We start from the raw sequence: 13,606 nt of genomic DNA, 5'->3' as shown, positions 1-13,606 counted from the left end.
CAACACTTTCAAGACAACATCTTTGGAGTGGGAACTTGCTTGACTGGGCCTGTGGCCAATGGCACCGTCTCTCTGCTGCAGGGGGCCCTCGTATATTTCAAACCTCCGACGAACCAGATCCCATGCGATCTAGCCTTATGCACTAGCTTGCACTAATTTAGTGAGATTCAATTAGCCGGCCACCCGCGATAGTCTGTTCATCTCCCGAGTCCCTTTCAGCCTTCTCGACGGAGGCCGCCACATGTAAGAGCGCTCCTCCCTGCAGAATCCTCCATTCCATGATTTCCATCCCATCCTCCTTTACCCACCGCTCAACTCTTGCTGTCCCTCACCATGCGCTTCTTTCCGGCCTGGCTGCTCGCTCCCTGCGCCCTTTCGGGGGCCGTCGTTGGCGCTTCCTCGGACAGCGTGCTCGAGGTGGACTTGGTATTCCCACGCAACGAAAGCTACGCACCCACCGACCGCTTCCCTATTGTCTTTGCCTTCCAGAACGCCCAGAAAGCAAAATACCTCAATCCGTATATCGATTACACCATCTGGAGCTGGGCCAACCTGCCCGGCAACGACAACCTGGGCTGGTCGCATGATCTGAGGACAGTGAACTGGTCGTCCACCCACGATGCCTACTTTGTGTACAACTTCTTCTCCGAACGCGACTTGCCAGAGGGCCAATGGAAGATGGTGTGGTCTGTTAGCTGGCAGAGCTGCAACGAGACTGCCCTGTCGCATCAGCTCGACCCCCGTGGCATGGTCTACAACGACACCAGCCGGGGTATCTCGTTCACCATCAACAAGTCCGCGCCCAAAGTGGATCTCGTGTCTGCTACTGCGAATAAGACCACCTGCTCCCCGGAAGGGGCTTCAGATTTGGAGACAGGGGTCGCCATTCCCATCAATGTGACTGGTAAAACTATGGAGGTTCCCTACTGGGTGGATTGGCCCGGCGGAGACACTTGCGCCGTGGTGGCGTCCTCGATCCCCACGCCCACTGTGGACCCTTGCAGGGTCAAGATAGACTCGGCGATTGAGGCGAGCATGTCTGCCTCCTTGACTGCCAAGCAGTGCCGGGGGCTTAACCCGCCACCTGACTGCCCGGAAGACGACGAGGGGGCGGCGCAGAAGCTGGTTGTTGTTGGGGTGTCCACCTTGTTGTCTGCAGTCGGCGCGCTAGGGTTTTTTCTCTCCTTGTGATGAAGGTGCATTGGGCTGGGGTTAAGTGGGGATAGGGCTGGAAGAGCTGAGATGAAGGCTGCGGCGGATGTAGTCGACAGATACCCGAACTGGACTGGCCAATTAATATTGAACCTCTGAGACATCAAATCTTGTATCACACAATTAGTAAAGGAGACACCCCCGACGTCAAGCACATATTGTCATACTGCCTATTTCTCGCCAATTTTCAAGTTTCCCGGTGCATACACTAGTACTCACTAAAGCCCTAGTTCCCTGACAAATTAGCCCATAACCGTGTCTGGGCCTGGGAGCCTGATACCGGATAATCGGAAGTCTTTGCGAGCCTACGGTTAGCTCCATGGGGCTTCAACTTTCAGGCTTTTAGCACAGGCAGGTGGAGAGCATGGAGCGCAGTATACTACTAACCCAGGCACTAGGCAGCCCTAACTCCATATTAAGGGCCAGGCCCGGAGTATGTTAATATGCACAGCAATTCGGCCCCCAAGGCAGACTCTGCAAGGTACATTGCAGTGTTACATCGCTTCGGTTCCTGTTCATGAACTCCCTGGACTTGGATCCGAGCTTCTACCAACTGATGCGGTGCTCCTTTCACGATGTCCTCTGTACCCACTGGCTTACCATTCCACTTATTGAACTAGTCGGTTACACTGTAGTATCGTAGCAATCACAGGCACACCCTTGACATTCGTCCAGAACAGAAGGAAATAATAAGCGACTTCAGTGAACATTTGATACTAGCAGACGGTGAAGGAGCCGTCTACCGGTATATAACCCATGCGGATCCCAATTGCTCAAGCAGACAGCCTCTGACGATCAGTCTCTACTTCCTAGTTCTTGTATGGATATTCTTTAATTCCAATGCAGCTCAAACACCTCCTCACCACTGGGCTCGCCCCAAGCCTGGTCTCAGCAGCAGCCCTCCATCTCCGTCGCAATGTGACCTGCGATTTTTCCACAACCGCCGATGCAGGCGCCACATGCGAGAGCTTCGCAGATACCTGGGGGCTGTCGGTCGACGATCTCAAGAAGCTTAACCCCGCGATCGCCTGTCCGGATCTTGATACAAGCAAATCTTACTGCGTGATCGGCACTGTCACTGAGGATCCTCCGAGCACGCCAACCGCCTCCACTTCTACGTCTACATCTGTGTCGACGTCTACATCCACCTCCACTTCTGTATCTGCCACCACTGAGACTACCACCACTACTTCTACTACTACCCAGGCCCCAACAAGCACTACCACCAAGCCAACCTCCACCAATGAACCCCAAATGCCCGGCATTGCAGAAAACTGCGATGCCTTCTACAAAGTCCAATCCGGCGACCAGTGCGACACCATCGCCCAGGCAAACAGCATCAGCGAGAAGCAGCTGAAAAGCTGGAACGACGAGATCAACGATAGTACATTCATGCCCCCTCCCTCCGTCTGAATCAGGTTCAGGCTATGAGTCCAAAATCTAACACGTCCACAGAATGCACAAACCTCTGGCTAGACTACTACGTCTGCGTGCACGTCCCCGGCGCAACAACAACCTCAGCCTCGCCGGGACCAACCGAGACCCCGCCTTCTGGCCCTACGCCCCAGATGCCTGGTATCGTGAGCAACTGCAAGAACTTCCATCTGATTGAGGACGGCGAGAGCTGCTGGTCCATCTATACAGACGCGGGTCTTACGCTGGACCAGTTCCGGGAGTGGAATTCGGAGGTTGATGCAGGGTGCACGAATCTGTGGCTTGGGTATTATGTTTGTGTTGGTGTTTAATTTAAATACCTAGAAGTAGATGGCTTGGCTAGCTCATGAGCTTATTTATGAAACTGATATAAATAGCAAATGGGCCGTGCGTGTATTATGGTTAAATATTGATGGCTGGTGCGGGCAAGCTTGGTTGGCCGATGTCGGGATGGCATGAGACTCCTTCTGCCCTAGCTCGTAAGATCTATCTATCTATTGTCTCGACAATAATCAAAACACATGGTTTAAACAAAATGGAGAATTTACACCACTTTAGCAGCTATTCCCCGCTCCAGTTATTCTCGCCGTTTTTTCCTGTTTGGTGTCCTTATAGTTTCAGGCGGCGATCAAGTTCTCGAAGAAAGTACTGGACTACCCGGTAAATGAGATCTTCATATTTTACAGGATTATATACAGGGTTCAGCCAACCCTAGGATCTTCTTCAGCCTCATCCGGTGAATAAACCCCGCATATGCTGTCTTAAGTGTGGGGCCGTAGCGTATACTTGTACATGTACCTAGACAGGATATACCTTACCTATACTCGTTAACCCATCTTTAAGCTAACTAGTTGTTTGTTAGCAACGCGACCCCGAATTATATCAAACGCCTACTCTTGGGTATGCAGGAACTGACAATACGGGCATGGGAGGCGGGTGATTTTTGGACTACAATTCTGAGATCGGCATTGTCAGGAAACCGGCCATAGGTATCTGTCAACGAAGGCATGCACTAGCAAGTTAAATCGGCTTGCGCGAATTACATTCATGCTCGCTGCTGTCATAGTCTTGCTGCAACGGTGACCTGAAAAGAATGAGAATACTTATACAAAGCAACCGTAGGCATCATCAAAGCACAAAACAAAACGGGCAACTTGTAAAAGGAAGTGCGTGGAAATAGATTGTCAGTCAGCAAGTACAGTATGTACGCCTATGGTATCCCCAAATTATATAAGCCTCTTTTGTACCTCTTCTTAAGTTCCTCATCGGCAACAGCTCAGGCCCTGCGCTTATCTCATTATTACCAACTGAAACGATGCAAAATCACTTCCTCGTTGTAATATGAGGCTATGCATTGCAGCCATCGCCCCGCACTTACAACACCTGCCCTTGCTGGAACCCGTGGTGTTATGACACGCCCAATGATCCCGTTAATATTTGTCTAGTAGACGATGTGATGGGCAGGTAATGGAGGGACTGTCTTACGAAGGGTTGGTGCGGGATTGAGTGGGTGTAGTGTTAATGGGAGACTGGTCAGATATTGTATACAGTATATACATGTTTACTTTTCATCTGGTATGCAAACCTGATAGCTAGCTATAGAGAATGTCCTTTTCTATTTGCAATGGCTGGTCTAATCCTAGTCATGTAGACTGTATAAAGGGGAAGCCATGACAACTATAATTTTAGAACTGAAGCGGTGATTCACTCGATGCTGATCGGCGCGCAGTCTCGCGAATCGAAGAAATAAATATATTGAAGATCCACGCTAGTCTAGGTTGTTTCGTGCCTGAAATAGGGTCTGGCCCTGTGACCTGTCGGCATATAATGCAATAGAAAGACGGCCTAATACCGCTAGTGGTTTTTTATGGTCGACTGGGATGTCGATACGATCGAGCTGCAGGTTAAAGGCACCACTGCGTTTAAGTTGCGGCTCATGAAACAAATAAACAAAAATGAAATATGTATTCTATACAGAGGCAGGGATTTCCAGATTAGACTAAATATATTTCTAAGTGGCAACTGTTGTTATAACGGTCGATACAGTATGCATTAACAACTGTATGCAGTGTGTACTGTAAGATAAACAAGAAGTAACAGTTGAAGAAATAATTTATAACCGTACCGATTATCAAGAATCGCAGACGGACAAAGCATTCAGAGTAATCACCGATAAAGTTACGGCGCATAATCGGAATATTATTGAGTGAAGAGTACTAGAAGAAGTTTCGAATGAACCAGTATACTCCGTCACTCAATGGGATAACTGTCCAGGGACTGGGTGCTCGGGCCACCTGGAGAACAAGGGGAAACCCCGGGCTTTTACCGGCACACTAGACCAGATACGAATTGATCGTCGTCTGTGTGGGGATCATAAGTCATAGCGTTGCATTGCTCGGCCTTTTACCGGAGAACTGGCCCAGCAGCAGGAGATGCCGACATCCCGGTTCGGCTACGGAGACGCTCCCACGGAGCTTGAAGCTGGGCATAGCCGGGTACAGCTGGCTACAGCTGGGCGTATTGCATGTTCCAGGGCAATGGAAACAGCGAGAAGCTCGGCGAGCCAGTCACCCTGGCCAGGGTCTGACAGCTCCAAGAGCTTGGGGGTGAGGGATCAGACAATTTCCGGGGTGGAGACGCTTGGCTCAATTTATTGCATTCTCCGCAGTGGCAGCCGATCGCTCGCTCCGACATGGAAAACTATATAAGCGTGGATAAATCCCGTAGCACAGCTTTTACCCAGGCAAGCATGTATCTCACGAAGCTGCTCACGTCGGCCGCAGCCCTCAGCGGCGCGGTCTTTGCGCAGAGTCAGGCCGGGGTCGACCCCCTCGGCTCGCCTGGCAACGACCTCTACGTCAAGGACCTCTCTAAGTGTCCTGGATACAAGGCCACCAACCACCGGCACACCCGGTCTGGCTTCTACGCGGACCTGTCTCTCGCCGGGGAGGCATGCAATGTCTACGGGACTGACCTGCCGGACCTGAAGCTGGAGGTCGAGTATCAGACCGACAACCGCCTGCACGTCAAGATCCTCGACACCAACAACACCGTCTACCAAGTGCCCGATAGTGTGTTCCCGCGCCCTGGCTTCGGGCAGTGGTGCTCGCCAAAGGACAGCAAGCTCAAGTTCGACTTCAAGGCCGACCCGTTCTCGTTCACCGTCTCTCGCACAGACACCGGGGAAGTCCTCTTCGACACCACCGGCACCAAGCTCGTCTTTGAGAGCCAGTATGTCTATCTCAAGACACATCTGCCCCAGAACCCGCATTTGTACGGCCTGGGCGAGCACAGCGACTCGTTCATGCTCAACACGACCAACTACACCCGCACAATCTACACCCGGGATTCCTACGGGACACCACAGGGCGAGAACCTGTACGGTGCTCATCCGATCTACTTTGACCACAGGCAGAACGGCACGCACGGAGTGTTCCTCCTCAACTCGAATGGAATGGACATCTACATCGACAACAAGGGCGGCCAGTACCTCGAGTACAACATCATCGGCGGCGTCCTCGACTTCTACTTCATTGCCGGTCCTTCCCCGCGCGATGTCGCTGTCCAGTATGCAGAAATCACGCAGACCCCGTTGATGACGCCCTACTGGGGGCTTGGATACCACCAGTGCAAATACGGCTACCGGGATGTCTACGAGGTTGCTGCTGTCGTCGCCAACTACTCCACCAACGACATCCCCCTCGAAACGATCTGGACGGACATCGACTACATGGACCGCCGCCGCATCTTCACCATCGATCCTGAGCGGTACCCAGCTGATCTGTATAAAGACCTGGTGGACACCGTCCACGCCAGAGACCAGCACTACATCGTCATGGTCGACCCGGCTGTGTTCTACAAGGAACCCAACCCGGCTCTTGAAGCGGGTCTCAAGTACGACACCTTCATGAGAGACAACAAGAGCACCATCTACCAGGGCGTAGTCTGGGCCGGGCCCAGTTACTTCCCGGACTGGTTCCACCCGTCGTCGCAAGAGTACTGGACAGAGCAGTTCCTGAACTTCTTCGACGGCGAGCACGGCCCTGATATCGACGCCCTGTGGATCGACATGAACGAGCCGGCAAACTTCTATAACCGTCCTTACCCTGGTAACAACACCACACCTGAAGACTTCGCCGAGGTAGACGGCGACCCTCCTACTCCTCCTCCCGTCCGAGATGGACCCGACGCGCCTATCCCAGGCTTCCCCGCCAGTCTGCAGCCCAACTTTGCCTCTGAAGGCACAGAATCGACGAAGCGCTCGTCTTCCACCACATCTCTCGCCCGGCGCTCCAACCCCCGCAACCTCGGCTCCGGCCACTGGAGCCGCCCCAGCAGCCACCACGACCCCAAAGCAGGCTGGCAGCACGGACGCAAGACAGGCTCCGGCTGCGGCCCCAACGAGTGCAAGGGCCTCCCCAACCGCGAGTTCATCCGACCTCCCTACATGATCCAGAACGGCGCGGGGCCGACGCTGGCCGATAGCACGGCAGACACGGATGTCGTCCAGAGCGGCGGATATGTGCAGTACGACACGCATAACCTGTACGGGGCGATGATGTCGTCGCACTCGCATAATGCGATGCGGGCGAGACGGCCGGATAACAGGGCGCTTGTCATTACGCGCAGTACGTTTGCGGGCTCTGGGAGGGATGTTTCGCACTGGCTTGGAGGTATGCCATCACCAACACCTACCTAGAATATAGAATGCTAGAATGCTAACAAGCGTGTTAGATAACGTGTCCGGATGGCTGTGGTACCGTCTCTCGATCAGCCAGATCCTGCAGTTCGCGTCGCTGTATCAGATTCCTGTCGTGGGGCCTGATGTCTGTGGGTTTGGTGGGAATACGACGGAGACGCTGTGTGCTAGGTAACCATCCATTTATATAACTATAATATTCTGCACTGCTAATATATGTATAGATGGGCAACCCTCGGCTCGTTCTACACCTTCTTCCGCAACCACGCCGAAATCTCCTCGACCAGCCAGGAATTCTACCGCTGGCCCACTGTCGCCCAGGCAGCCCGGAATGGAATCGAGATTCGATACCAGCTGCGTACGTCCCTTACCCCTTTTATCCTCTATTTATCTTCATTCTTTTGTATACCTTGCTAATTTGTCTTTTATTATTGTAGTGGACTACATCTACACCTCAATCTACAAACAAAACCAAACCGGCACACCAACCCTCAACCCGCTCTTCTTCAACTACCCACAAGACAGCAACACCTACGCCATCGACATGCAATTCTTCTACGGCGACGGCATCCTCGTCTCCCCCGTGACAGAGGAAAACAGCACCAGCGTAACCCTTTACCTCCCCGACGACATCTTCTACGTCTGGGGCACTGGCAAGCCCGTCCGCGGACAGGGCGAGTACATCACCATCGACGAGGTCGATTACACAGACATCACGGTGCATTACAAGGGCGGGATTATATACCCGCAGCGCGTGGAGAGCGCGAACACGACGACTGCGCTGAGGAAGAAGGGGTTTAATCTTGTGATTGCCCCTGGGCTTGATGGGGAGGCCGAGGGGTCGTTGTATCTGGATGATGGGGAGAGTATTGTGCAGGATAAGGTTAGTGAGATTGATTTTGCGTATGCCGGCGGGAAGGTCAGTATGAAGGGGAGCTTTGAGTTTGAGGCTGGGGTTGGGATTGAGGTTGTTACCCTGCTTGGGGTGGATAAGCCGGAGAAGCTGGAAGGCGAGGGGGTGGAATATGATGAGGAGAATAGGAAGTTGGTGGTTCATGTTGATGTGCCCCTGACCAAGGAGTGGGAGATGAAGCTTGTTTGATCAGATACATTTCCTTTCCTTTCTGATAGTTAGGGCTGCATTATCTGGCTGGCCTCAACAATAGATTTGAATTCAGAATATTTGACACGCTTCCTAGTCATTTATACTCCTAAATCCTGAATGATTGAATCGGACTAGAAATAGTTACATCTCTTCTCCGCACGGTTTTTACTTCCAATCGGAGATGCAGATCAATTCCTAGGGCTCGCTCCGCGCTTCTCCATCAGGTTTGGCTCTGAGATTATGGTTTGAACTCTGTAATCTGGCCTCGGGGCTGGTTTATTCTCTCTTTGTTCAATTATTATACGTGGTTTTGTATTTTGATCTGTTTAATGTGTACATGTTCTGAAAGCCCAATCCCAGTATCCTGTCCTGCATGAACTATGAAACTACGCAAAGAACTAAAAACAATACCTCCTACGCCCCAATCCCATCCGACTCTGGCGGTCCCTTGTATGCTATAATCATGTTAGCTCACTCCAACTACAGATCAGGGAAGAGAAAGAGAGACGTACACTTCCTCGCATGCACCGCATACCAAAACCCAGCAATCGACGCAAAGCCCACCAACACAACAGAGGCATAGTTCATCGCGACCTTGGTCGTCGGCACCGCCACGGGCATACTAAACAACACAACCTGGAACGCAATCCAGCTCACCGCAACCACATTAATGACCGTCCCCAGGACCGGCGGACAGCTGAAGCGCGCCCCATTCACCTCTGCCCGCCGCTGCACCAGACTAATCGCAATCGGGATGAGATAGCTAACGTTCAGCGCCATTACGCCGACCGACACGAACGCCGTGAAGGCTGAGGAGCTGCCGAGGTTGATACATCCTAGTAGTGCCTGGACGGCTGTTACGAGACAAAGCGAGGACACGGGGATCCGGGAGTCCTTGGTGAGGCGGTGCCAGACGGGGGAGAGGGGGAGGGCTTTATCACGCGCAAAGGCCCAGGTGCATCTGGACGCGGCGGTTGTGATACTGATGCTGCAGCAGACGGTGAGGACGAGGACAAGGATTAGCAGGCCTACGCCGCCGGCGTTGGAGCCAGTGACGGTCTTGAAGAGGACGGGCATGGACTGGCCGTAGGGGGCATTGATGAGGAGGTCTAGTGGGGGCAGGGTGAAACAGATGGGGATTATGTAGGAGAGGCCCGAGAGGCCCAGGACGGGCCCAGCGAGGCTGATTGCACGGGGCACTTGGATGGAGGGCTCGGCGGTTTCTTCGGCCATGGAGGCGATCATGCCGACGATGGAGAAGGTGTATGCGGATGGGAGGAGGCCGATGAAGAAGGAGAAGTTGCCCCAGCCGGAGATTGTGTTGTCGAAGTCGCTAAAGGCGTACTGCGCGTCGTGCCGGCCTTGTTTGGCTTGCACGAGGAGGGTTACCATGATTACGATTAGCATCATCACGATCCAGCCGGCGCAGATGGTGTCGAGGACGTGCAGCCAGCGGTTGCCGAAGATGCAGACCAGCAGGACGGTGAGGAGGATGGCCCATAGAATCAGGAGAAGCTGCCACGGTGCAGCCTCCCAACCCGGGTGATACATGGTAATCGCGCCGGCTATCAACTGGGCGAAGCCAAAGTTCACCCCCAGGGCTGTCATCCAGTTGCCAATCACCCAGATCCAGCCGGTGATATACGATACAACCGTCTTGCCCTTGGCGGCAATCTGGAAGGACCAGTAGTAGGGACCGGCCGCGGTGGGATATCGCGAGGCGAGTTCTGCGACTGAAATCGCAACACACTCCGCCAGACAGACCACCACGATCCATCCCACAAAGAGAGGCAGAGGTCCGCCGCCGTAGCTGGCATTCACCAGGGTAGTCCCGATCGCGAACGGCGGCGCAGCAATGGCAAGCGTTTGGAAGACAAGGGTTGAGGTTGATCGTCTAGTGTGGAGGACCGCCTCATAGCCCAGGGCGGCGGTGTAATCCTCGATGTGACCGGAGGACACATCTTTGCCTTCAAAGTCTGAATAGGTTTCTGATTTTGGCGCCATTGCAACTATTTCACAAGTTATTAGCCCCCAGGACGTGTGGTGTCCTCCCGTCTTATATCCGCAGCTATGACATAGACTCAATCAAGATAGACTTTCGCTCCCCGCAATTCCCCTCTCGCTCGTGTCGGAAAGATGGTCTCCGCTCGTGAAGCTGGCCCTGTTGCGGTAATGAGTCGAGCGAGCGACTGCAGAGCTGGATCTAAATACCCCAGAGTTGGTGTTGTGCCGTGCAGGTGCCTGTTGCGGGGGAGCATGCCCTATTCTGGTAAAGGTTTCCCCTGTACGACCGGGCCCACGACTTGCCATATTATTTCCATCGCCTCATCTTGAATAAGCTGCTACTTTGAGTTCTGGCTACGGCATTAGTGGAATGCACAATCGATGTGCGTCCATGGTCTCGGGCAGTCGATATGCAAGCTTCAGTACCTTATAGGGTGCTCACTTATGTAGGGCTACTTTGCAAAGGAATACAAGTGTTCGCTTAATAGTTGAGAATATATGGTGTATTTGAAGGCCGAAAGATAAAGTACAGTGGCATGAATAGGTACATTGTGGACTACCTTCCCTCTCCCAGCCCTGAGTATGGAAGCCATCTGAGCATATGCATTTCTAATACTAGAATGACATGAGAAAGAAAAATTGAACTCGTCTTAGCTTCGCCCGGAGGCTACTAGTCACCAGCACTGCGTAGAAGTGCGAGTTCATCGCTGGTGCCCCCCTCGTCTCCCCCCTAACAACCCCAGAACTTCGCAAAACACCTGCTCGTAAACCAGAGTTAGCAGAAATATTAACTTGCCTAGGGCCGTCTTCGACGAGCAGATCTCCGCTTCACACGGAGGCGAAGAACGCTCCGTATACAACGCCTCGTTGCGGCAATCCTTTTCTTTTCTGTCTGAACGTCAGCAATTTCCTGTTCAAGCGTCGCAGTCAATTGGTTGGCATGGTTCATTCGCTCTTGGTGGTCTCGCTCATGCTGTCGCCTCTCTTCCACGAATTCAGCTTGGCGGGCTCGTAGCGTCTCCTGGCCGGTCCGTAAGTCCCTTTCGCGGGCCGTGATATCAGAATCGGGTGGCCACAAGTTGGGATACTTGTAACGCAGCCATTCCTTGGCGGGACCACACGCGAGGGCGAAGCCGACTAGGACTAAGCCAAGGTTGATGTAGAACGTATACGAAGGCATTCTGGATCGAAACGCAGGAACGGTATAGAGAAGTTTCAGTATAGGCACAATCGTAGCTTTGGGAAATCAAGCGGAAAGTATCCTGGGAAGAGAAGAGAAAGGAGACAACCTAACACCGCGTCCATGGACGGATTGATAAACACCTGTATAGCTTCATTGAGGAAGGCACGGCTGTACTGTTAGTTGGAAGAAGCGGCCATGATCTGAGGTTGGAAGGTCCAGTAATTGGAAGGCACGACCATGGCCGCGAGAGAGCTTTGTGGGTAGAATCCATGTATTGTTCATTGATCTTCAGTTATTAGTAAATAGCTGCCTGAGAGCTCAATGGATATTCAGACAATATGAATTAGCAGAGGCAGTAAGTACATGTCTTCATAGTCATGTTGGCTCAACCGCAACAGAAATTAGGGCTACCCTGCAAGGCCCCGGGTAAAAGTTTTAGATATCAATTCAATGTAAAGTTATCATTCTGGAACATAACTATCATTCACGCACAAGCCTAGTTGACATGGTGGTTGGCTTTCCTTGATATATCTTTATTTAACCAGCTATACTAGTCTCGCAGGTGGCATTGGCAGCGGCTATGCGTCAAAATAAATGTCACCGTGTTCAAGGTACCAGCTCCGACGGTATGTCCCGTATTTACTTCGGCTGGAAGAGGACCAATGCGCAGTATCAGTCGGCCCGCCCAGGTTTTGCCTCCAGTGGAAGATGATATATCGGCCGCCATTTTTACTCTCAGGACCAGCAATATAAGCATTGCATGAACTGCAAGCACAATTGTTCGGTTCCAGGGCCCTATAGCGAGGGTTGTAGAGAAAGTTGATGAGGTCAAAGTGGGGGCAGAGGAGTATGGGCTCCATCCCTTTGCTAAGGAAAATCAAATCACTCCTCGGTCCAACCCCTACCCGGGCCCTCCAGGGTCGACTCAAGTGTAAACGATATGTTTTTTGCACTTCCAACCTCTGCACGTCAAGGAAAACCATCATCGTCATGTAGACTAATGCATGTGCATGATAGGTAATTGAACACCGATGCATGAGGCATCGTTTGCCGGAGCTGACAGAGAATTCGAATGCCCTGCGGATAGTGAGAGGCAGCGAAGTATCAAACGCGCCTTCACGCAAACTCTCCTCCAGTCGAAGACGATCGAAGAAAGTTAGGGAGAGACAGGGGCAAAGGTCTACCACACCGCTGTGATAACGGCATTGGCGGTGTTCAGGGGAATCGGATGGAAATCCAAACCGGCGTGGTGGATGCAACTTCAAGCACCCCGAGCAGTATAGCCAACGATCATTCTCCAGCCGAAGCAGGAACTGATTGCGTAGAAGTTCTGGTTGGCTGAGGGGGGGCTCATATGTTCTCCCCATCCTTGGCCAAGCCAAGCTATTGTCCTTCAGGATATGGCCGCAGAGAGTGTACAAACGCTTGCAGGTAAGCGCCAAACAGGCCTGCGACAGAAGAGATAGCAATGGAAATATCGCGACCAAGATGTCAAAAGGAAGATCCAGGAGCAAAATAGGATGGTGGATTTCAGAAAGCGAGTGCACCGGTGTCTGTTCCTCGATCTTTTCGGTTGAAAGCCCAGACGGCGCCAGAGAATCGGTTGAAGCCCCAGACTGCCCAGTTCTCTGGCGCCTCCATGTGGCGTACTTTGCTCTGACGCCGAAATGGGGCAAGAGACGTCGAATTCTGCTGTGAGTATTATTATTTTGTTTCATGGCGGGCATGATTGAAGAGATATTGAAGAGGATGAGATTGCATGTGCGGGCAAGCCCAGTTGTGATCTCATTTCGGAGCGTTGTGCCGAAAGGTAAACCTTGAACTGCAAAGTCAGAGTGAGAGCAACCTTGGTTGGCTGATCATTCGATCCAGGCATGTTTCACTACAATTGTAGCACTCGACTATGATGGAAATCGGATAATCCTCTGGTGTCGTCTGGATAGATAAGCGGATGTCCCGATTAGGAAGG

At 52.4% G+C, this 13,606-nt stretch overlaps 7 protein-coding genes across 7 annotated transcripts; 3 read left to right on the top strand and 4 right to left on the bottom strand.

The window, feature by feature from the left end:
* Positions 1 to 219: 219 nt before the first annotated feature.
* Positions 220 to 1,412, top strand: ASPSYDRAFT_44194 (uncharacterized protein). The gene has a single exon (XM_040846808.1). It carries the CDS (start codon positions 334 to 336, stop codon positions 1,189 to 1,191), a length of 858 nt encoding a protein of 285 aa, XP_040703607.1. The 5' UTR covers positions 220 to 333; the 3' UTR covers positions 1,192 to 1,412.
* Positions 1,413 to 2,012: 600 nt separating this feature from the next.
* Positions 2,013 to 2,997, top strand: ASPSYDRAFT_131653 (LysM peptidoglycan-binding domain-containing protein). The gene is made up of 2 exons (XM_040840584.1): positions 2,013 to 2,596; positions 2,668 to 2,997. The coding sequence occupies exons 1-2, from the start codon at positions 2,053 to 2,055 to the stop codon at positions 2,955 to 2,957; spliced, it is 834 nt and encodes a 277-aa protein (XP_040703606.1). The 5' UTR covers positions 2,013 to 2,052; the 3' UTR covers positions 2,958 to 2,997.
* Positions 2,998 to 5,111: 2,114 nt separating this feature from the next.
* On the bottom strand, positions 5,112 to 5,404 carry ASPSYDRAFT_44192 (uncharacterized protein). Its single transcript, XM_040846807.1, has one exon. The coding sequence runs from the start codon at positions 5,338 to 5,340 to the stop codon at positions 5,152 to 5,154; it is 189 nt and encodes a 62-aa protein (XP_040703605.1). The 5' UTR covers positions 5,341 to 5,404; the 3' UTR covers positions 5,112 to 5,151.
* Positions 5,396 to 8,447, top strand: ASPSYDRAFT_78132 (uncharacterized protein; the record flags this gene model as incomplete). The annotated part of the gene is made up of 4 exons (XM_040850935.1): positions 5,396 to 7,319; positions 7,381 to 7,516; positions 7,570 to 7,703; positions 7,783 to 8,447. 4 exons carry the CDS (start codon positions 5,396 to 5,398, stop codon positions 8,445 to 8,447), a joined length of 2,859 nt encoding a protein of 952 aa, XP_040703604.1.
* A 262-nt stretch (positions 8,448 to 8,709) lies between these two features.
* On the bottom strand, positions 8,710 to 10,610 carry ASPSYDRAFT_78131 (uncharacterized protein). The gene is made up of 2 exons (XM_040850934.1): positions 8,963 to 10,610; positions 8,710 to 8,905 (listed from the first exon to the last, which is right to left on the bottom strand). The coding sequence occupies exons 1-2, from the start codon at positions 10,452 to 10,454 to the stop codon at positions 8,865 to 8,867; spliced, it is 1,533 nt and encodes a 510-aa protein (XP_040703603.1). The 5' UTR covers positions 10,455 to 10,610; the 3' UTR covers positions 8,710 to 8,864.
* Positions 10,611 to 11,250: 640 nt separating this feature from the next.
* ASPSYDRAFT_30633 (uncharacterized protein) lies at positions 11,251 to 11,634 on the bottom strand (the record flags this gene model as incomplete). The annotated part of the gene is made up of 1 exon (XM_040844797.1): positions 11,251 to 11,634. The coding sequence occupies one exon, from the start codon at positions 11,632 to 11,634 to the stop codon at positions 11,251 to 11,253; it is 384 nt and encodes a 127-aa protein (XP_040703602.1).
* A 431-nt stretch (positions 11,635 to 12,065) lies between these two features.
* On the bottom strand, positions 12,066 to 13,575 carry ASPSYDRAFT_44190 (F-box protein). Its single transcript, XM_040846806.1, has one exon. The coding sequence runs from the start codon at positions 13,362 to 13,364 to the stop codon at positions 12,216 to 12,218; it is 1,149 nt and encodes a 382-aa protein (XP_040703601.1). The 5' UTR covers positions 13,365 to 13,575; the 3' UTR covers positions 12,066 to 12,215.
* Between the last annotated feature and the right edge of the window lie 31 nt (positions 13,576 to 13,606).

Source organism: Aspergillus sydowii (genome assembly GCF_001890705.1).
Source record: "Aspergillus sydowii CBS 593.65 unplaced genomic scaffold ASPSYscaffold_4, whole genome shotgun sequence".
Lineage (NCBI taxonomy): Eukaryota > Fungi > Ascomycota > Eurotiomycetes > Eurotiales > Aspergillaceae > Aspergillus > Aspergillus sydowii.
This window is presented reverse-complemented; position numbering and strand designations above follow the sequence as displayed.

Coding starts and splice junctions, on each gene's coding strand:
- ASPSYDRAFT_44194 (XM_040846808.1), top strand. CDS start 334: ATGCGCTTCTTTCCGGCCTGGCTGCTCGCTCCCTGCGCCCTTTCGGGG.
- ASPSYDRAFT_131653 (XM_040840584.1), top strand. CDS start 2,053: ATGCAGCTCAAACACCTCCTCACCACTGGGCTCGCCCCAAGCCTGGTC. Junction 2,597..2,667: donor GAACGACGAGATCAACGATA/GTACATTCATGC, acceptor ACACGTCCACAG/AATGCACAAACCTCTGGCTA.
- ASPSYDRAFT_44192 (XM_040846807.1), bottom strand. CDS start 5,340: ATGTCGGAGCGAGCGATCGGCTGCCACTGCGGAGAATGCAATAAATTG.
- ASPSYDRAFT_78131 (XM_040850934.1), bottom strand. CDS start 10,454: ATGGCGCCAAAATCAGAAACCTATTCAGACTTTGAAGGCAAAGATGTG. Junction 8,906..8,962: donor TGCGGTGCATGCGAGGAAGT/GTACGTCTCTCT, acceptor ACATGATTATAG/CATACAAGGGACCGCCAGAG.
- ASPSYDRAFT_44190 (XM_040846806.1), bottom strand. CDS start 13,364: ATGCCCGCCATGAAACAAAATAATAATACTCACAGCAGAATTCGACGT.